The sequence below is a fragment of the Pipistrellus hanaki genome (genome assembly GCF_964339955.1).
Source record: "Pipistrellus hanaki genome assembly, chromosome: 18".
Lineage (NCBI taxonomy): Eukaryota > Metazoa > Chordata > Mammalia > Chiroptera > Vespertilionidae > Pipistrellus > Pipistrellus hanaki.
The window spans coordinates 31,919,058-31,939,078 of NC_140520.1; the positions used below are offsets into that span (position 1 = coordinate 31,919,058).

General features: G+C 64.0%; 1 protein-coding gene across 2 annotated transcripts; it reads right to left on the minus strand.

Moving 5' to 3' along the window:
• Positions 1–7,756: 7,756 nt before the first annotated feature.
• CDK18 (cyclin dependent kinase 18) lies at positions 7,757–19,758 on the minus strand. Of its 2 annotated transcripts, none has more exons than XM_084865892.1 (15): positions 19,290–19,758; positions 16,454–16,593; positions 15,780–15,905; positions 14,974–15,030; positions 13,822–13,936; positions 13,605–13,699; positions 13,289–13,351; positions 12,508–12,631; positions 12,280–12,400; positions 11,531–11,628; positions 11,234–11,339; positions 11,075–11,117; positions 10,245–10,335; positions 9,846–9,923; positions 7,757–9,207 (listed from the first exon to the last, which is right to left on the minus strand). In XM_084865892.1, the coding sequence occupies exons 1-15, from the start codon at positions 19,411–19,413 to the stop codon at positions 9,173–9,175; spliced, it is 1,416 nt and encodes a 471-aa protein (XP_084722018.1). In that variant the 5' UTR covers positions 19,414–19,758; the 3' UTR covers positions 7,757–9,172. The 2 variants fall into 2 exon arrangements, with proteins under 2 accessions (XP_084722018.1, XP_084722017.1); XM_084865891.1 differs by having other exon boundaries at positions 16,454–16,530; positions 19,290–19,539.
• Between the last annotated feature and the right edge of the window lie 263 nt (positions 19,759–20,021).

Sequence of the window (20,021 nt, forward strand, 5' to 3'; positions counted from 1 at the left end):
TAAAAATATATGTTAAAAATAAAGTGAAGAGACAGGGGAAGAGAAGGGAGGGATTGGGGAAGGTTCCTGAGGTATCAGATGTCTCATTTTGATGCTGATTTGTTTTGTTCAGAACTTAGAACTGGGCCAAGAGGGTGGAGGTCCAAGTCACTTCCTGAGGCTGGCGAGGCCGGTACTGCAGAGGCTGAGGAGGGGCACGGGAGGTGGGAGGTAGGCGGAGGGGAGCCAGCCCCGGGATCGGCTGCTCACACCCTCTGTGACTGTTGCTGAGCATCTGGGAAATGCGGGTACCAGAGCCCACTTTGAAACCATTATTGTTACTATTTCTGCAATTGACTTCTCTGTCCCTGAGCAGACTGAGTTCCTGAGCAGAGAGCACTGCTGACTTACTTCTGAATCTGTAGTTTTCACAGAGTGGTTAGGGACAAGGAGACTTTTTAAAATGTTTATTAAATTACATTTCCCCCCTAAATTTAGATAATGTTGGTTAGGTTCACAGCACTTTGTCTAACACATATACCCGTTAGGACAGTGGTCGGCAAACTCATTAGTCCACAGAGCCAAATATCAACAGTACAACGATTGAAATTTCTTTGGAGAGCCAAATTTTTAAACTTAAACTTCTTCTAACGTCACTTCTTCAAAAAATAGTCTCGCCCAGGCCGTATTTTGTGGAAGAGCCACACTCAAGGGGCCAAAGAGCTGCATGTGGCTCACGAGCCGCAGTTTGCCGACCACGGGGCTAGGATTAGGGGCTTCAGAATTTGTGGCAGCGTGGGAGGATGGGTGGTCCCCACAGAGACAAGGGTGTTTTTAAAAATATATTGTTATGAATTTCAGAGAGGAAGGGAGGGAGAGAGAGATGGAAACATCAGTGATGAGAGAGAATCATTGATGTACTGCCTCCTCCTACACGCCCCCTACTGGGGATCCACCCGCAACCCAGGCATGTGCCCTGACTTGGGATTGAACCATGACCTCCTGGTTCATAGGTCAACAGTCAGCCACTGAGCCACACTGGCCAGGCAGAAGAGGTTGCATTCACTCCTGTGCCCCCTACAACTCTTTTCCCTCTAGTGAGCCATGCCTGCGTCCACCTGGGGATGGATGACCTTAACAGCCAACACCTATGTGGTGCTTTCTATGTGGCCAGTAGATTCTGGAAGCTTCCCAGGTGTTCACTCAATCCCCACGCTCACTCTATGACCACTTCCACTTACAGAAGGGGAAACTGAGGCATGAATCCCATAACTAGGAGGCGGTGGAGCCAGGATTCAAGCCGAGGCAGCCTGGCACTAGAGCTGTGCTCTTGATCCCGCAGGGCACGGCTTCCATTGCCTCCCATCCCAGTCCCCGCCCTCCTCTGGTACCAGGAAGCCGGGCAGCCAATTCCATTGCCAAGTGAAGTGCTTCCTGGAGGTTTAGGCCACCGGCGGCTGAGGGTAACCCAAGGCCAGAAACAGAACTGGGCCCCAAGCTTTGGGCCCATCCCCTGTTCCCCGAGGTAGCCCTCCCTCCCCCTCATCAGCTCCAGCTTTAGGAATCCCAGGTGAGTTTACTCCTAGCCCCAGAGTCAGTCCCAGGTCTGAAAAGGCCAGGGCAGCCTGGCCTCCGAGGGAGCAGCCAGAGTGGGAAGAGGCAAGGTGTTTGCCAGCCCACGTTCTGGAATCAGAGGGAAGGAAGGTGTTTGCCAGCCCAGAGGCCACAGCCCCCTCCGCTTCTCTGAGGAGTACTTCTCTCCCGCTGCCTCTGGGTAAAGCGGAGCCCTGAGGAATAGTGTCAGACCAGGGGCAGATCTGGCTGATCTCAAACGGGCCCCTTTTCCCCCCCAAAACCTGGTAAGTTCTCCCAGTGGTATGCATGCCCCTGGTTTTCCATCCAGGGGTCTCCCGGCCTCTGCTATGCTCCGAGGGACCGAGTGCTCCCTGTTCCAGAAGACAGCGGGTGCGCTTGGTGACACCCGTGGCCCCTGCTCTTCATCGCAGATCCTCTCCCCGTGTTCCCTTCCCCAGCTACACTGGAACCTCTCTGGAGATAAAGCTCTGGCCTGAGGTCATCTTCCTCAACTTTTTTTTTTTTTAATTTAAGATATTTTTATTGATTTCAGAGAGGAAGGAAGAGGGAGAGAGATAGAAGCATCGGTGAGGAGAGAGAATCATGGGTTGGCTGCCTCCTGCACACTCCGCACTGGGACCCTTCTGTCCGCAGGTTGACGCTCTAAGCATTAAGCCAAACCCGGCGAGGGCCCTGAGCTCATCCTCTTAATGTCTCAGTGTTTTCGTTAGGATATACTTAGTACATTCCTGCTCACTGAGGTCTGATGGAGGGGGAAGAAAGCAAGAAAAGAAAAAGCGTGACCCCATTGGATGCCGGGACTGGGGCCCGCTGCGGAGCTGGGAGTTCTGCTGGTGGAGAGGGGGGTGGGCACGTGCAGGGGGACGTTAGTGCTGCCACTTACGGAGCGCCCGCCGAGACGGGGCCCACAGCCTGTGAAAAGGCTGTTGAAACCTTCATCTTTTTTTTTTTTTTTTTTACATTTTTTTATTAAATTATTATCTGTGTACATATTTTAACATTGCCCTCCCCCCCCTCCCATAGAAACCTTCATCTTAAAGAGGAGGGCACTGAGGCACAGAGAGGGTTAGTCACACGCCCGAGGGGGCACAGCTGGCAAGAGCTGGGATTCGAATCCACATCCGTGTGTTTTGGGGCCTGGATGTGCCAGACTCCTCCTAGGAGCCCAGGCCCAGCCGGCCCCTCCTCCTGGGAGAAGGTAAGGATGGCACAGAGCGTTTGTGTTTGTGTCTGAATTTTTTCCCCCCAAAAAAATCGGTAAATTGTAAAAGAATGGCCAGGGGACAGTTTCCTTTCCTCCAAGTCACTGAGACCTCATGAGAGAACGCAAAGACCACATCCTCCCGGACCCGCCGGGAGGGTCTACGGCAGAGCCACGTACGCCCCATGCGGGAAGCTGCAGGCGAAGGATGAGTGAGTGAGACCGGAGGGCTCAGGGGGTCGGGGAAAAGGAATGGGCTAGAAGCTTCGAGCAGGGGCAGGGGGTGCTGGCCGCATCCAGGAAGGCGGGGCCCCAGGTCTGCCACTCTTCCGTTGAACCCCAGGCCACACAGCCGCTGCCACTGCACCCCGGGCCTTGAGTTGACATCCCAGGACGGGTGACCTAACAGCCAACACCTATGTGGTGCTTTCTATGAGGCCAGTAGATTCTGGAAGCTTCCCATGTGTTCACTCAATCCCCACGCTCACTCTATGACCACTTCCACTTACAGAAGGGGAAATGAGGCATGTGCCCCATACCTAGGAGGTGGTGGAGCCTGAATTCAAGCCGAGGCAGCCTGGCACTAGAGCTGTGCTCTTGACCCCGCAGGGCACGGCCTCCATGGCCTGCCCATCCCAGTCCCCGCCCTCCTCTGATCCTCTGGACCGGATCAGGAGAGGGGAAGGGTGCTTGACCCCAAGAGAACTCTTGGGATGTGAGGCCTGGGGACCGTGAGGAGAGGTCAGGGAGAGAGGCTTGATCTCCGGTTTCGGGGTGTTGTGGCCGGCAAGACCCGGTGGAGGCAGGGCTCCAGATGGCCAGCAACACCCTGTCGAGGCAGGACTCCAGGCCAGGGAAGGAACGAGCAAACAGACCCACAACAAAGAATGTAGCATAACTTTTAGTCGTAAAATAGTTCTTTTGCAAGGCTCAACCCCCAGGCAGGCACGTCCTGTGTCCAGTAGCCGCAAGGCAGGACAAACAGACCAAACCAGGTCAAACAGAGACTGTTTAAGCTGAAAATAAACCCCCTCCCCAGGTGTTGTACAAACTTTAAACGTTACTGTACTAGTGGAATTTTTCTATAACTTATAACTGACGTTTCTTTGTTAAAACTTTTAGCCAATCATAATCTGCCAGGCGTCCCTAAGACGGGGATAAAAGTAGCGTGCTTAGAGTGGGTCGGGGCTCTCGTTGCTCGCTGCTGTGTCAGTTGAGACGGGAGCCCGGACTCGAGTTCGTAATAAAGGCTTCCTGAATTCCAATGTGGCTGACTGGTGGTCGTCATTCGCGGGTCGCCATAACAGGGGTTGCTTGGGGCCACTCCGAAGAGGAAGGGAGGCAGGGACAGGAAAAGGGGGTGATGGTGGGAAAGAGGGAGAGAAAGGTAGAAAAGAGACGGAGGGTGGGAGGGATGGAGGAAAGGTGGATGAGCGTGGAAGGCAGGGGCGGGGGGTGGAGGGCATCAGCTGTTCCATCAGCGCTGCCCTCCCCCCTCCATCCTGTGAGAGGAGAGCTGGCACACCGTCACTGAAGCTGGCACCGACCCTCAGAAAGGACGCTGGGCACTGTGTAGAGCAGGAAGCAGGGCCTCCAGTGCCCAATGCTGCCCTCGGAGTTGGTGGATGGTGGGATGGCCCAGAGTAGGGGTGTCGAACTCAATCAGAGAAGGGGCCAAAATCTAAAATCCAGCCTAAATCGCGGGCCGAATGGTTTACTGAACAGTCATAAACTGACAATGTCATAAACTGACAGCGGAGTGCAGTGATGACAGCGCGGGCCACATTGCAAGGCCTGGCGGGCTGGATTTGGCCCGCGGGCCTTGTGTTTGACACATGTGGCCCAGAGGGTCCAGAGGAGGGGGCTGGGTGATGCCAGGGGGCACAGTGTGTGTGTGTGTGTGTGTGTGTGTGTGTGTGCGGGGCACCATGACCAACGTAACCCTCTGGTGCCTACTGGCTGCTGTCAGCCCTGCTGCTAGGAGGGTGAGGGGGCTGCTCCGTCCCCAGGAATCCAGCCAACAAGTGAGGTGACCTCCTGTGGCGGCCGCCCACACCTCCCTGAGGCAGGCGGGATGGCAGGAAGCTGGGCACTGCTCAGGCCCGCGGACCCGGGGTTGAGTCCTAACAGTCCCCCTCCCTCTGCGTGGCCAGGCGGGTCCCTCACCCGGAGCCTCAGCCCTCACCACGATAGGTCTCAGCACAGCCCTGGGCAGAGCTGCCTCCCTCCTCCCTCCGCTCCTGGCCAAAGCCGCCGCCAGTGCCTGCAGGGCTGCGGGGTGTCCCCCCGCCCCCCAGCACCGTCCCCGTGGGGGCTGACATCTGTCAGCCTCTCTGCGCCATTCACGACAGAGGTCAGTGTCTCTCCTTCTCAGAAAGAAGTCTGGAGCCCCCGCTGCCCGACAGCCCCACCTGAGCGGTTCTCGCCCCGGCCTGCCATCAGGGCCAGCGGGAGCTGCAAACCCCCTGCTGCCAGGATCCCTGAGCCGGCTGTGGGTGCTTCCTGGGCCCCCACTCCCACAGGGGGCCTGCAGAATACTGTCCGAGGGAGACGGCAGCCAGCCACCTGCCGCTCTGCCCGCCTCTGTGCCCGGCCTCGCGGCCTCCTTGCTTGTCCTCACACACGCTCCCTTGGGGCCTTCGCTGGGACTGGCTGTCCCTGGGCCCCCACGGCTCCCCCCGACCCGTGCCGTCACATCTCCCGGGCCCTGCTCCATCGGCTTCGGCCCATCGGACCCCTGGAAGGGCCGTGCCTGTCTGTGGGAGGGGCCTTTCTGAGCTCTAAGAGAGCGACACCGCGGACTTATTCCTGCCCCGCCCTCGGTGCCCAGCACCGTGCCTGGCACACGGGGGGCGCTGGATGAGCACCTGCTCTGAGGAAGGCCGTTTCACAGCAGGGCTGAGCTTCTGGACGGCGGGGGTGGAGTCCTGCACAGGGCCTGGCTGTGACCTGTTCTCTGGAGACGGAGGGGCTCACGGGGTGCTGTGGGGGCCAAGACTGGGAGCAGGGGGCGGGGCAACGATGGGCCCAAGGGGCCGAGCTGCTTCGAGAAGGAAGGAGGTGATGGCAGGGCCCAGACCAGACCGGACGGTAGAGACAGGGTGACTGGGAGCCCACAGAAAGGCAAGGGTGGGCAGGGGGGCCAGCGCCAGGTCCCATCTTCCAGGGCAGGGTCTGGCATGTGAGCTGGCATCACCACCACCCTTGCAAATAGGACCTTCCGCCAGGCCCTGCAGGGCTCCCAGCTGTGGGCACAGGAAAGAAGCGGCCAGTTGAGGCCCTGGGCATTCCTGACCTGTCCCAGGAGCAGCGGCCAGGAGGCCGGAGGGGGAGACGGCCGCCTGAAGGTGCTCTGGCCCATAGCCCAGCGGGACGGGGCGGGCTCCTGCCTGTAAGAGCCATCGGGAGGCAGGAGAGGGTGGCGGGGTGCCCAGGAAAGAGGGCGCCAGGCCACAGGCCCTGGGCTGTGGCCGTCTGGTCACCGGGTAACCAGCCCTGGCAATTCTGGCACGTGGTCCCTCCAGCTTCCTTCCCAGAGGCCATCGTTTCTCCACCAACCACAGAGCGTGAGCCTGTCCACGGGACCCCCGGGCTTTCTGGGGCCGAGGCGCAAAGTCCCAGGAGCCTGCACAAAAGACCTGGACCTGCGGCCCCAGGACCAGCTGCCCCTGCCCCCGGGAAGACTCTTAGAGGAGCAGGAGCCTCTGACCCGGAGGGGCCGGGGCCAGCCTCCGTGGTGGTCCTGCCAGGTGCTCCAGCATCTGCCGTCTGCCCGGCGCCCTGCCTGTTTCCCTCGTTCCTGGGGCTCCGCACTGTCTATCTCGCCCCCTTCTCCTCTCCTAGCTGTCCTCGAGGCCAAGGGCTGGGGTGGCAGGAAGACCGGGATTCTGATTTGCTACGTGACCCCAGACAAGCCTTGTCACCCCGCAAAGCGGGGATACACGGAGATCAAGAGACGCCTCCTGTTGAAACCAGTTTGGCTCAGTGGATAGAGCCTCGGCCTGCGGACTGAAAGGTCCCAGGTTCGATTCCGGTCATACCTTGGTTGCAGGCACATCCCCAGTAGGGAGTGTGCAAGCAGCAGCTGATCCATGTTTCTCTCTCATCGATGTTTCTAACTCTCTATCCCTCTCCCTTCCTCTCTGTAAAAAATAAATAAAATATATTAAAAAAGAGAGAGAGAGAGAGAGAGAGAGAGAGAGAGAGAGAGAGAGAAAGAGAGAGACGCCTCCTGCAGTCACCCTGCCGTTGGATGGCTGGCTGTCTACAAAGGGGTGAGGGGGTCCAGGCTGCTGACCTGGAGAATCAAGCCCTGGTCCACCCTTCCTTCCTTCCGGGGCTCCGGGAGACATCACCCCACCTCCCACATCAGCTTCCTCCCCTGGAAAGCAGCCCGCACCCCGGAAAGTCCTTGCCTGCGCTGAGCCCCCTGGACCGGGAGGTCGGGGCGTTGCTGAGGGGGCCTCACAGTCTCCCAGAGGTCATGGGGAGAACACACCTGATCTAGGAATTGGAAAACAGACACAATGCAGGGAGCTTTGGACGACAACGTGTGTGAAAGAGGGTGTAGACAGACCCCAGGCCCGAGGCCACCGGGCAGCGGAGGGAGCCGAGGGGGCGGCCGTCACAGCTGGGCCAGAGTCACAGAGCCTTGGACCCTCGTTTCTGCTTCCCTGGCCCAGGCCATTCCCCATGCCAGCCCTCTGGAGTCATCCTCCCTCCCAGGGAGCCAGGGAGCCGGCGGGTTGGGGGAGCACCGGGTAGGCTACACAGCACCCTGAACTGCAGAGCCCTCCCCGGGCCTGCTCCTGGCTCCCTGGCTGACCCGCTCCTCGGGCACCGGCCTGGGCCCAGGCTGGACGCCGGCCTCCACGCCCACAGGCACCGGCCTGGCCCTGAACACGGCGGCGCCGGGAATAGGGCAGGGAGGGCCCAGGCCATCCTCCCACAGCCCCGGGGTTTCAGAGAGACACACAGCCGAACGCTCTCTCCACTTTATGCACAAACACACACACACTCACACATACACCCACTCCCGAGGCCCAGGAGGCCTCCGTCTTTGGCATCCATCTGTCCAACTCAGCTTTTCTGCAAGTCTGCGGCTCCTCTCTGCACATGAATTAAATATGGCGTCTGTCTCTGTGCTGAGTCCCAGGCCGTTCACAGTTCACAGTACCGTGGGGGAGGGGAGGCGGAGACCCTCCAGGGCGGCCCCTCAGGCGGGGGCGGGGCGGGGCAGGGGCTGGTAGAGCAAGGCCGGGCCAGCCTCCCCTTAGCCTTGGCATTCAAGGTTCAGCCACGCATGGAGATGCCCTCAGGGACACAGCGGGCACGCTCCGGGGGGAGGGGGGCTGGGGAGGGCCTTCTCCAGGGGCCCAGGCCCCTCAGACTGCCACCCCCCGTGCTGCCCACCCCGCCGTCCTCTGCCTCAGACTGTCCTTCTCATGACCACCCTTCGGGGTGGCTGGTGCCAGGACCGGGCGGAGCAAGGACAGGGCCACGGGGGCTGGGGAGGAGGGCACGGGGAGGCTGTACCAGGCCCATGGAGCCAAGGCCAGCCTGGCACCGGCGCCAGGGTGACCCTGCCTATCTCGGCGCTGCCCCAGGGCCCTGGCCCCGGGCTGGCTTATCAGCACGAGGGGGGTGACCAGCAGGAGCGGCTCCTGGGAAAGGCCGGGCAGGTCAGAGCTCGGGTCGGAGCTCAAGGGCAGTGTGTGCTCCCCGCCCACCAGCTTAAGGCAATCAGCCCCTCAGACTAGGGAGACGGGCGGGCGGAGGCGCAGGAGTGCCAGGGGCAGTGCCAGGGGCAGTGCCAGGCCTCCGGACTCAGCGGGCAGCCAGCAGCATACGGGGCCTCTGGCGAGGAGGGGGAATGGGAACCGGGGGTAATGGAGTGGGGTAAGGCCTGCTATTTCCCGTCTTGTTCCTGGGGGGAAGGGGGCACCTGCCCCTCAGGGGCTTTGGCTCACAAAGGTCCCGGAAAAGGCGCCACGTCGCTTCCTGCTCTCAGAGGGGGAGACGGTGAACGAGGGGCCCATGAGGGGGATCTACCGAACGGGGGAGACAGGCCGGCCCCGGGGGAGGTGTGTCCGGGGCACAGGCTCCACCGGCCGCTGGGTCCTCCTGTCCGCGTGGGCTCTGGGCTTTGGGACGGAAAAGCCTCCGAGGTCCTCCCGTGCCTCTCCCCTCCTCCCGGGCAGCTGATGGAGGGGTTGGTGTCTGGGCCGCGGCCACGGGGGAGACGTGGGGAGCAGGTCAGGACCCGGCTGTGGCCAGCAGGGCTGCCAGAGGTCTTCCGGGCCGGCCTCCCCCTCAATCCTCCGTCCTCCGTCCTCCGAGGCCGCCTGAGCCACCGGCCCACAGCTGCTCCGCGCGCCCTCTCCCTCCGGCCGCAGCTCAGAAGATGCTCTGTCGCCGGCCCTTCCCTCGCCCTGGAGCACAGAGGGGAAGAGGGGGTGCAGTGAGGCAGCCAGGCCGGGCCGGAGGGAGGCGCGTGCTCCAGAACTGGGGGGAGAGCGAGCAAGGGCACCACGCACGTGGGGGCCAGTCAATCCTGGGTTCAAATCCTGTCTCTGCGGCTTAGGAGCCGCACGCAGTCGAGACCTAACCTCTTCACAGCCTCCGTTTCCCGGACCGGGGAGCAGGACTAGCACCAACCGCAGGTGTTTTCAGGATTAAATGAGAAAATGCCTGGGGAGTGCTGCCAGCTGTTTCTGTTTCCGAGACCAAGTACGGCTCTCCAAGGGGCAGGCTAGTCGGAGAGCTCGGAGCGAGCAGAGAATGCACAGGGCGTGTGCCTTCAGGGCTGTGAGAGGAGCCAGTCTGTCTGGGTGGGGGTGGGGGTGGGGAGGGAGACAGCAGAGGAGGAAGCCTGGGCTGGAGATAGGGAAACCAGTCCTTCCCTGTCCCCAGAGGCCCCCGGAATGGAGGCCAACGTCCAGGAGGCCATGCTGGTTTCCCATCACCAGAGGGGCTGCGGGGCCCCATCCCTGTCCCCCGAGGGGGAGGAGCAGCCTGTCCTGCCTCCTCTCCTAAAGGGGGTGAGGGGGTTAGGGGTGCAAGGCCCTACCTGGCTGCTGGAAGGCCAGGCCCCGGCAGCCTGGGTCCTTCTGGAGCTGGATCTCCTTCAGGGAGAAGATGGAGGCGGCTGGAGGGGAGGACAGGGAGAGAGCTGGGTGGAGCAGGCCCTGCGTCCCACCCCCAGAGTGCATGGGGCTGGGAGCGCCCCCTGGCTGGGGAACCCCTCCGTTAGGACTGTGCCTCTCGGGCAGTCTCAGGCCCACAGTCTGACCCTTGGCTCACCAATGAGAACCGAAGGAGGGGAAGCCCTGGGCCCAGGCTGAGCAGCTGGACAGAGGGCCCCTGGCCTTTGCGTTACAGCTCCTCTGCCCACACCTGCTGCCCCCTTTCCTGGTTCCGGGGTGCCCCTCACCCCCCCCACCCCATCCCCGTCCCCTCCGCCACTCACTGTCTGGAAGCTGGTGCACGCGCTCCCCCAGAGACCGGAAGTAGGGGTGGCTCAGGGCTGCCTCTGCGGATATGCGGCTTTTCGACTCGTACTGAAAGCACAGGGGCCGGTTGGGGCCGGGCTGGCGGGCTGCGGGGACCCCTTTGGGGCGCGGTCCCGCTCGGCTAAGCTAGATGCCCCCTCGACTAAGCTAGAGGGGGCCAAGTCTAAACCGAGAGGCCCTGGGTCCATGGCCAGCTCCCAGCTCAGCCCAGCCGAAGGCAGCCTCAGCTCAGGTCCCACCCGCAGGCAAACCAGGAACGGGACTTGGGGAGTGTGGCCTCCTCTCGGGATGGGAATGCAGCCTTTAGCTAAAGCCACCGCGATCGCAGCGTTCACAGCAACGGCAGCGCGTATGCCACTCCGACCAGTACCCTCTCCTCCCACTGCGCTTCCGTCCAGGCGCGCCCCGGGCTAAGTGTGTGCGTGCCATCCTCTCGGTTTGGCCTCGGGGCCAGCGTGCACTGCACGGAGGACCGACTGGTTCCACTCTGCATGGCGGACACAGGCACAGGGCCGTCCCGCCGCCGCCGGCCCAGGCTGCACGGCCACTCAGGGGGTCTGAAATGGCTTTCGGTTCTGAGTGCGCCCACTCCGAGTCAGCGGGGAAATGGTGCTTCTCTGGGGCCAGGGGGTGGGGTGGAGTGGGGTGGGGTGGGGTGGACAGTGGCGGGGAAGGGGCAGTCCTGAGTGTGAGCAGGTGAGCACAGAGGCGGGTGCAGGGCCCGGGCGGGGTCGTGGGCTGCGGCTGTCTCTGGGTGCCCGTGCCTGGCCCCGGCGGGCACACTCACCAAGAGGAGGCTGGTGAGGAGGTGGATGCCTTCGGAGTCCAACCTGCAGGAGGAAGGAGCTGGCACAGGCCTGGCCTGGGGGGCGGGGGTGGGAGGAGGGCACCCCCAGGAGGGACAGCCAGGACCACAAGCAGGAGAGGGGGGGGGGAGACAGGCTACCTGGGAACGTGGCTGATGAGTGGCTGGGGGAGGTACCGGGGGAAGTTGTAGGCACGGAACTCAGGCTGGTCCACCACTCCAGGCCACGTCTCTTCTGTGGGGGTCCCTAGGGAGACACAAAAGGGGTGGGGGGGCGTGGTGAGGGGCCAGGGAGGGGTGCACTGCAAGGGAGGAGATGGAAAATGGCCAAGTGCCCTGGGTCCTCGCCCTGCGGGGAGCAGGCCCCTTGGTGCGCATGGGCTGGACAGAGTTCTGTCGCCCCCTGGTGGTCACATGGGGGGAGCGCAGGAGACTGACCGAGGAGTCGGAAGATGAGGTGCAGCTCCTCCTTCACCGTGGAGCCGGGGAAGAGGGGCCGCCCCGTGGCCATCTCGTAGTGAATGCAGCCCACGCCCCTGCGGGGAGCAACGGGCAGGGGGCGTCAGGGACGGCTGCTCCCCCGCGATGCCCTACCCGGGGGGGAGGGGGGAGCTCAGGTACCTCCTGGCGCTGGGGTGGCTGGCCCAGCCCCAACTACAGCCTCCATGGGGGTGTCCCCGGGCTCTAGGACGCGCTGCCTGCGCCCCTTTCCCTCTGTAGGGGTTGCTCTGCACGGCCAGCACCCCCTGACCGTTCCTTAAGCTGTGTTGCCTCAAACCCTGTCCACACCCTGTTCCCTTGCAGACCCCCAAGGCCCTGGGCACAGTGGCCTATCATCGGAAGCCTGTGTTTCCGTTTTGGCTTTTGAATTCATACGATAGCAAATAAGATCCGTGTCAATGTTTAAAGGGATATATTCTTTCCAAAACATCCAGCAGAACGGATGCTTGGGCAAATCATCATCTTCACCGGGGGTACCCTTTGGTGAGCCAGGGGACCCCCAGGAAAATATTTCAGAAGCACCGCTCGGAGGGGTCTGCCCAGAGGCCGGGAACCCCAATGTGGTGCGGGCTCCACCCCTGAGCATCCCGTCCGCCAGGATGCCACCATGTGGGGCGGCCGAGGGGGTCTGGGGGTGTGGAAGGCCCCCCCCCACACACACCCCGGGCCCCGTGACACTCACTCACCACATGTCGATGGGGGTGGAGTACTCCGTGGAGCCCAGCAGCACGTCGGGGGGCCTGTACCACAGTGTCACCACCTCGTTGGAGTAGGTCTTCGTGGGCACGGACTTGGCCCGGGCCAGGCCTAGGGACACACGTGTCACGGGGCCGCAGCCTGTCCTCCCCCAGGGCGCCCGCGGCCGGAGGGGGCTGTCGGGCTCCCGGCCGCCCCGGGCTGCCATCCGTCCTCACCGAAGTCCGCCAGCTTCAGCTCCCCCCGCCCGTTGATGAGCAGGTTCTGGGGCTTCAGGTCCCGGTGCAGGATCTTGCGGCGGTGGCAGTAGGCGAGGCCCCGGAGCAGCTGGAACATGAAGATCTGGGGCGGAGGGGAGAGACGGGTGTGTGTGTGTGTGTGTGTGTGTGTGTGTCAGTGAAAGGGAGTGAGTGTACCATGGCTGGGCCTCGGATGGGGACAGGGACTGGGCAGGGCGAGGGGCTGGCTCTCCTGCCCACACTGCACCACCCACCCCTGGGCTCCATGCACCCCAGGGAACCCAACTAGGGGAAGAGAACAGGAACACGGGGAGGCAGGACAGGGAGGGCAGGCGGACAGTCCTAGGCCAGGAAGCCCAGCTTGGGGGGATGGGGGGATGCGCCTGGTTCTCTGACAGACACCAGAGGAGGTCCTTCGTCCCTCTGAGCTGCCCCATCCTGCCAGGAGACTCCTGCTCCATCTGACAGGCGGGAGCACTCATGGGGGGAGGGGGGGCGGCGGAGAATATCAACAGGAAGATGGCGGCAGAGGGTGTGTCTGGGTGGTGGGCTGAGGCGCTCAGCGCAGTGCCTGGTCCTCTCTGAAGGGCACTGCCCCTCCCTCCATCCTCCTCGGAAGCTCTGAGCGGCCTCGGCAGCCTCGGCAGCCAGGGCCCTTGGGGGGAGGAGCTCCCACGCTGGGCTTGAGGACAGGCGGGCGCCGAGGTGGGTGGGGCCTGCGTGCGTGCGTGCGTGCGGGGCCCCTGCCAGAGGCGCTCACCTTGACGTTGTGCATGCTCATGAGGTTCCCACAGTGGTCCAGGTACTGCTTCAGGTCACTGTCCTGGAAGACAGAGCCGCTCAGCGCCTCAGCCATGCCCCGTCCTGTCACCGGCTGGAAGCCCCCTACCCCCCATCCGTCCCCCACCCCACCTTCTCCGTGTAGGCCGAAGCCCAGGAGTGGGACAGGTCCCTGCTCCAAGCCGCCCTTGGGCCTGGAACATCGCAGAACTGATTCTAGAACAAGACCTGGGACATCCCCTCTCCCCCCCTCCCCCGCCCCCGCCCCCACCCTAAGGGGGAGAGGCTCCGCTCACCAGGTACTCGAACACCAGCGTGAGGGACCGCTCCGTGTGGATGAGGTCGTGCAGGGTGACGATGTTGGCGTGCTTCAGGTTCTTCAGCAGAGACACTGGGGAGACAGGCCACCTGGGTCCCAGCACCCCGCCTGCCGCTCAGACCCCCTCTTCCCACCTCACCCCCAGACCCCTCCCCGGAGACCCCGGGGGCTCAGGACCCCAGGGGGCGCTGTACCCTCTCGGATGGCGGTGCAGGGCGCGCCCTCCTCGTGCTCCAGCCGGATCTCCTTCAGGGCCACGAGGTTCTCCGTCAGCTTGCTGCGCCCTTTGAAGACGGTGGCGTAGGTGCCCTGGGGAGAAGCACCCGGTGGCCCCGGCAACGCTCGGGTGCTGCTCTCCTCTGCCCAGGGCCCTCCTCCCCACTTGTGCCCCGGCCGGGGCTCTGACTCCAGTGGGAGCACCCTGCCCCCTTCTCCCTTCACCTCTCTGTGAAGCATCCCCAGCTCCTCCCGCTCAGAGTGACTGTCCTCCCCAGCCCCCAGCCGGCCGCACAGGGCCCCCCATCCTAACGCCCGTGTGTTCTTCCTGTGGCTGCTGTTTGCGTAGGTCCCTGGGTTTCTGCAGGGATAGGGCCGTCTTCCTCCTCTCTGCACCCCTCCGCCCGCCCGCAGCCTCACACATGAAGCCTGTGGTCCCAGGAGCAGCTGACAGCCCTTAGCTGCATGCCAGGCACTGAGTGCTGACCACAGTCACCGCGTCAACCCCCAGCAGGCCTGTGCGGGCGGCCAGTCAGGTCCCCGTCTGACAGCGGAGGAACCCGAGGCACAGAGCGGGCGCAGGGCGGGCCCAAGGCCACAGAGCCGGTACCTGGTCAGGTTCAGGTTCGAACTCAGACGAGAAATACTTGCATAAAAAAAAAAAAATACACCGGAGCCCTAACCGGTTTGGCTCAGCGGATAGAGCGTCAGCCTGCGGACTGAAAGGTCCCAGGTTTGATTCCGGGCAAGGGTATGTACCTGGGTTGTGGGCACATCCCCAGAGGGGGATGTACAGGAGGCAGCTGATCTATGTTTCTCTCTCATAGATGTTTCTAACTCTCTATCCCTCTCCCTTCCTCTCTGTAAAAAAATCAATAAAAAAAATATATTTTTTAAAAAATACACTGGATCCTGCCCCAGAGCCCACGGGCCACTCCATCCCCACACCCTCCTCCAGCACCTGGACGCCCCTCAGCACCTGCCAAAGGCTGAGCCCAGCTGCCTAGCTGGGACCGTGTGCCGCTGTGGGCAGGGGCAGCGAGGGGATAGGTCAGGGCGGGCGGGGGAAGACCCTGTCACTCCTCACCATCCTGCTGGCTGCCCTGAGAAGGCCGGACCCAGCCTCTTACCTCCCCCAGTTTGTCCAGTTTCACGTACGTTTCCAGTTTCCCAAAGCCGATGTCTGACTGAGAGGAAGAGACGTGGGGTCCTGTGAGCTGAAGGCCTCACCACCCCTCCCCCATGCCACCTCCCCAGGAGGAAAGGTAACAAGGCCCCCATGGGGAAGAGAGGACAACGGAGGCCACAGACCCCCCCTCTTCTCCTCTCCCCTCTCCCCCTGGGCTAAAGGAGGAAGGCCGTGGGAGTGCGAGGTCCCTCCTCCCGGCAGCGGAGGGCTGGAGCCCCGGGTGCAGACCTGGGACTGACTGCCTCAGCACCCCGTCCCCTGTCTATCCCGGTCTGTGTGAGGTCATGCAGAGACTCTATCTTTCCCTCCCCGGCACCTCGAATGCCCAGTTCAGAACCCTCCACCCCAGGAGCCTCTCTCGTCAGCTCACTTCCTCCAGCTCAGTGATACCCAACCCTCCACAATACAGACTCCGGGCCAGAGTCTGGTTCTGTGGGTACCTAGGGTGGGAACCAGAGTCGGTGTTGAGGAAAATGCTCCCAAGGAAATACGAGAGCAGCCAGGACTGGAGAGCAGGCACCAGCTGGTCTATTGATGTCACTCCAGTGGAGACCCTGGGGCCCAGAGGCTCACCCCCAGCCCTGGTGGGACCCACCCACAGAGTGAATGCTGACCAAGGATGTAGGTCTGTAGGAATCCGCTATGACCAGCAGGTGGCGCCAGAGGCCCAGGACCGTCCCTAGAAACTGCTGCGGCCTCAGCACAGGCCAAACCATGTGCGTGTCCATGTTTGGGAGATGGTGTCACCAGGGACGCTCGGCGGGACATGCGGCTCAGCGGTTTGGGCAGCTCCGGGCTCTCCAGCTGCAGCTTCTGCAGGAATTCCTGGGGCAGGCGGATGTCCACGGGCAGGGAGAGCCTCTTGCTGATGTCCTGCAGGGGCCGGGACGAGACGTGGGCAGTGTTTGCTCCAGGGCAGTTGATGCTGTGAGAGCCGTGCCTCACACCCTGGGCCTGGCCTTCCCTGTAGAGCAACTCAGCGGGGCCAAGCCCCCGGCTGCGACCCAGGCTCCCAACTGCCTCCGCGAACACCCAGTCCGGTGGCTGTGTGTCCTCTGGAGGCCTGACCCCTCTCTGGCCAGTGTCCCCACCTGTGCACTGGGGCTCCTGCGGACACTGTAATTCATACACTCGGGTCCCTGGCTCACAAGAACAATAGTCCGGTTGTCAAACCCTTGCTATGTACCAGGAATGTCCCAAGCGCGTGGCATGCGTGAGCTCATCTAATCTTCGGGGTGCCCATGTGAGCACAAGGTGACCGCAGCGCACAGAGGCGGAGGAGCTTGCTCAAGGTCACCGCGCTAATCGATGGCCGAGCTGGCATCAGAGCCCGTGAGGTCTGGCTCCAGGGCCGCCGCCCTGCTGGGCACGCGTGAGCGGCTGCGTCCTGCCAGGCCCCCGGGGACGGCCCGAGCCCTCACCTCCATGGAGAAGCGGCGCTGGCTCGGCCGCCGGAACTGCGTGCCGGGAGACGGCGGCCTGGGCTCCTCCCCGCCGTCTGTGGGGGAGAGGGTGCTGGGCTCTGGCGGGGCGTCTCTGCCAAGAGGACCAAGCTGCAGATCTGAGAGGAGAGGCATCAGCTGCCCTCCCTGCCCCTCTGCCCCGGGGGGAGTCCCCGTCCTCCCTCTGTCCTCCCCCACGGCCAGCAGTGCAGGTGTGGGGTGTGGGGTGTGCGGTGTGGGGTGTGCGGTGTGGGGTGTGGGGTGTGGGGTGTGGGGTGTGGGGTGTGGGGTGTGGGGTGTGGGGTGTGCGGTGTGGGGTGTGGGGTGTGGGGTGTGGGGTGTGGGGTGTGGGGTGTGGGGTGTGCGGTGTGGGGTGTGGGGTGTGGGGTGTGGGGTGTGGGGTGTGGGGTGTGGGGTGTGGGGTGTGGGGTGTGGGGTGTGGGGTGTGGGGTGTGCGGTGTGGGGTGTGGGGTGTGGGGTGTGGGGTGTGCGGTGTGGGGTGTGGGGTGTGCGGTGTGGGGTGTGGGGTGTGGGGTGTGGGGTGTGGGGTGTGGGGTGTGCGGTGTGCGGTGTGGGGTGTGGGGTGTGGGGTGTGGGGTGTGGGGTGTGGGGTGTGGGGTGTGGGGTGTGCGGTGTGGGGTGTGGGGTGTGCGGTGTGGGGTGTGGGGTGTGGGGTGTGGGGTGTGGGGTGTGGGGTGTGGGGTGTGCGGTGTGGGGTGTGGGGTGTGGGGTGTGGGGTGTGCGGTGTGGGGTGTGGGGTGTGGGGTGTGGGGTGTGGGGTGTGGGGTGTGGGGTGTGCGGTGTGGGGTGTGGGGTGTGGGGTGTGGGGTGTGCGGTGTGGGGTGTGGGGTGTGGGGTGTGCAGGTGTGGGGTGTGGGGTGTGCGGTGTGGGGTGTGGGGTGTGGGGTGTGGGGTGTGGGGTGTGGGGTGTGCGGTGTGGGGTGTGGGGTGTGGGGTGTGGGGTGTGCGGTGTGGGGTGTGGGGTGTGGGGTGTGGGGTGTGCGGTGTGGGGTGTGGGGTGTGGGGTGTGGGGTGTGGGGTGTGGGGTGTGCGGTGTGGGGTGGGGTGTGGGGTGTGGGGTGTGGGGTGTGGGGTGTGCGGTGTGGGGTGTGGGGTGTGGGGTGTGGGGTGTGGGGTGGGTGTGGGGTGTGGGGTGTGGGGTGTGGGGTGTGCGGTGTGGGGTGTGGGGTGTGCGGTGTGGGGTGTGGGGTGTGGGGTGTGCGGTGTGGGGTGTGCGGTGTGGGGTGTGGGGTGTGGGGTGTGCGGTGTGGGGTGTGCGGTGTGGGGTGTGGGGTGTGCGGTGTGGGGTGTGGGGTGTGCGGTGTGGGGTGTGGGGTGTGGGATGTTCGGTGTGCGGTGTGGGGTGTGGGGTGTGGGGTGTGCGGTGTGCGGTGTGGGGTGTGGGGTGTGGGGTGTGGGGTGTGTGGTGTGGGGTGTGGGGTGTGGGGTGTGGGGTGTGCGGTGTGGGGTGTGCGGTGTGGGGTGTGGGGTGTGCGGTGTGGGGTGTGCGGTGTGGGGTGTGCGGTGTGGGGTGTGGGGTGTGCGGTGTGGGATGTTCGGTGTGCGGTGTGGGGTGTGGGGTGTGGGGTGTGCGGTGTGGGGTGTGCGGTGTGGGGTGTGGGGTGTGCGGTGTGGGGTGTGCGGTGTGGGGTGTGCGGTGTGGGGTGTGGGGTGTGCGGTGTGGGATGTTCGGTGTGCGGTGTGGGGTGTGGGGTGTGGGGTGTGCGGTGGGTGTGCGGTGTGGGGTGTGGGGTGTGCGGTGTGGGGTGTGCGGTGTGGGTTGTGGGGTGTGGGGTGTGCGGTGTGGGGTGTGCGGTGTGGGGTGTGCGGTGTGGGGTGTGGGGTGTGGGGTGTGGGGTGTGCGGTGTGGGGTGTGCGGTGTGGGGTGTGGGGTGTGCGGTGTGGGGTGTGCGGTGTGGGGTGTGGGGTGTGGGGTGTGCGGTGTGGGGTGTGGGGTGTGCGGTGGGTGTGCGGTGTGGGGTGTGGGGTGTGCGGTGTGGGGTGTGCGGTGTGGGGTGTGGGGTGTGGGGTGTGCGGTGTGGGGTGTGGGGTGTGCGGTGTGGGGTGTGGGGTGTGCGGTGTGGGGTGTGCGGTGTGGGGTGTGGGGTGTGGGGTGTGGGGTGTGCGGTGTGGGGTGTGGGGTGTGGGGTGTGGGGTGTGCGGTGTGGGGTGTGGAGTGTGGGGTGTGGGGTGTGCGGTGTGGGGTGTGGGGTGTGGGGTGTGGGGTGTGCGGTGTGGGGTGTGGGGTGTGCGGTGTGGGGTGTGGGGTGTGGGGTGTGGGGTGTGCGGTGTGGGGTGTGGGGTGTGCGGTGTGGGGTGTGCGGTGTGGGGTGTGGGGTGTGCGGTGTGGGGTGTGGGGTGTGGGGTGTGGGGTGTGGGGTGTGCGGTGTGGGGTGTGCGGTGTGGGGTGTGGGGTGTGCGGTGTGGGATGTTCGGTGTGGGGTGTGGGGTGTGGGGTGTGGGGTGTGCGGTGGGTGTGCGGTGTGGGGTGTGGGGTGTGCGGTGGGTGTGCGGTGTGGGGTGTGGGGTGTGGGGTTTGCGGTGTGGGGTGTGGGGTGTGCGGTGTGGGGTGTGGGGTGTGGGGTGTGCGGTGTGGGGTGTGGGGTGTGGGGTGTGCGGTGTGGGGTGTGGGGTGTGGGGTGTGCGGTGTGGGGTGTGGGGTGTGGGGTGTGGGGTGTGCGGTGTGGGGTGTGGGGTGTGGGGTGTGGGGTGTGCGGTGTGGGGTGTGCGGTGTGGGGTGTGGGGTGTGCGGTGTGGGGTGTGGGGTGTAGCCCCCGGGGTCCAGGGCCAGGAGGGTTTTGGGGAGTGGCCTCACCCTCCTGGTCCCGGCTGTGCAGCTGGCTGAACTGCTCTGCGAACTCCGTCAGGGACTCCTCGATGGTCTCGGTGCGGGGCACGGACAGGGAGAAGCGGCGCTTGAAGTTCTTCATCTTATTCATGATCGGCCGGGCAGGCAGGCAGGAGGCAGCGGTCCTGAGGCAGCGGGCGGAGGGCCAGCGTGAGAAGGAGGCCCCAGGGGACGGGTGTCTCCGTCTCTCCGTCAGGCTCTGTGGCCCGGCCCGGGGAGCGGGGCTGAGCCTCTGCACAGGCTCCAGCTCCCAGGCCTCTCCTCCCTGGGGGCCGACGCGGGCCTGCTCCCCGGAAACACGCACAAGGAGGACCCGGCAGAACGGGCGGCACCGCTCATCACCGCAGCAGGACAGGCCCAGGGGGTCCTGGAGGCCTCCCCGGGGCCAGAGGGGACCTTTTAGCGGCTGGAGGTCTGGAGAGTCCTGGAGGGAAGGCTGAGTGGCAGGGAGGGCACCAGCTCTTCACCAACGTGTGTGTGAGCTTGGACCTGTCTGCAGCCTCATGGACGGATGCCTACACGCTAAGTATCAGCCTGGCTTACACCCTCACGACAGAGTCTGGTCCAAACCCCGTTCATCCCGGAGGGTCTGGCTGGCTTGTCCTGGGAAGTGAGGGAGGAGGTGGGTGCCCCTGAGCTGGCCCAGCCCCGTCTCTGCAGCTGAAACGGGGAAGGGCAGGAGCCGCTGAAGGTCTCGGG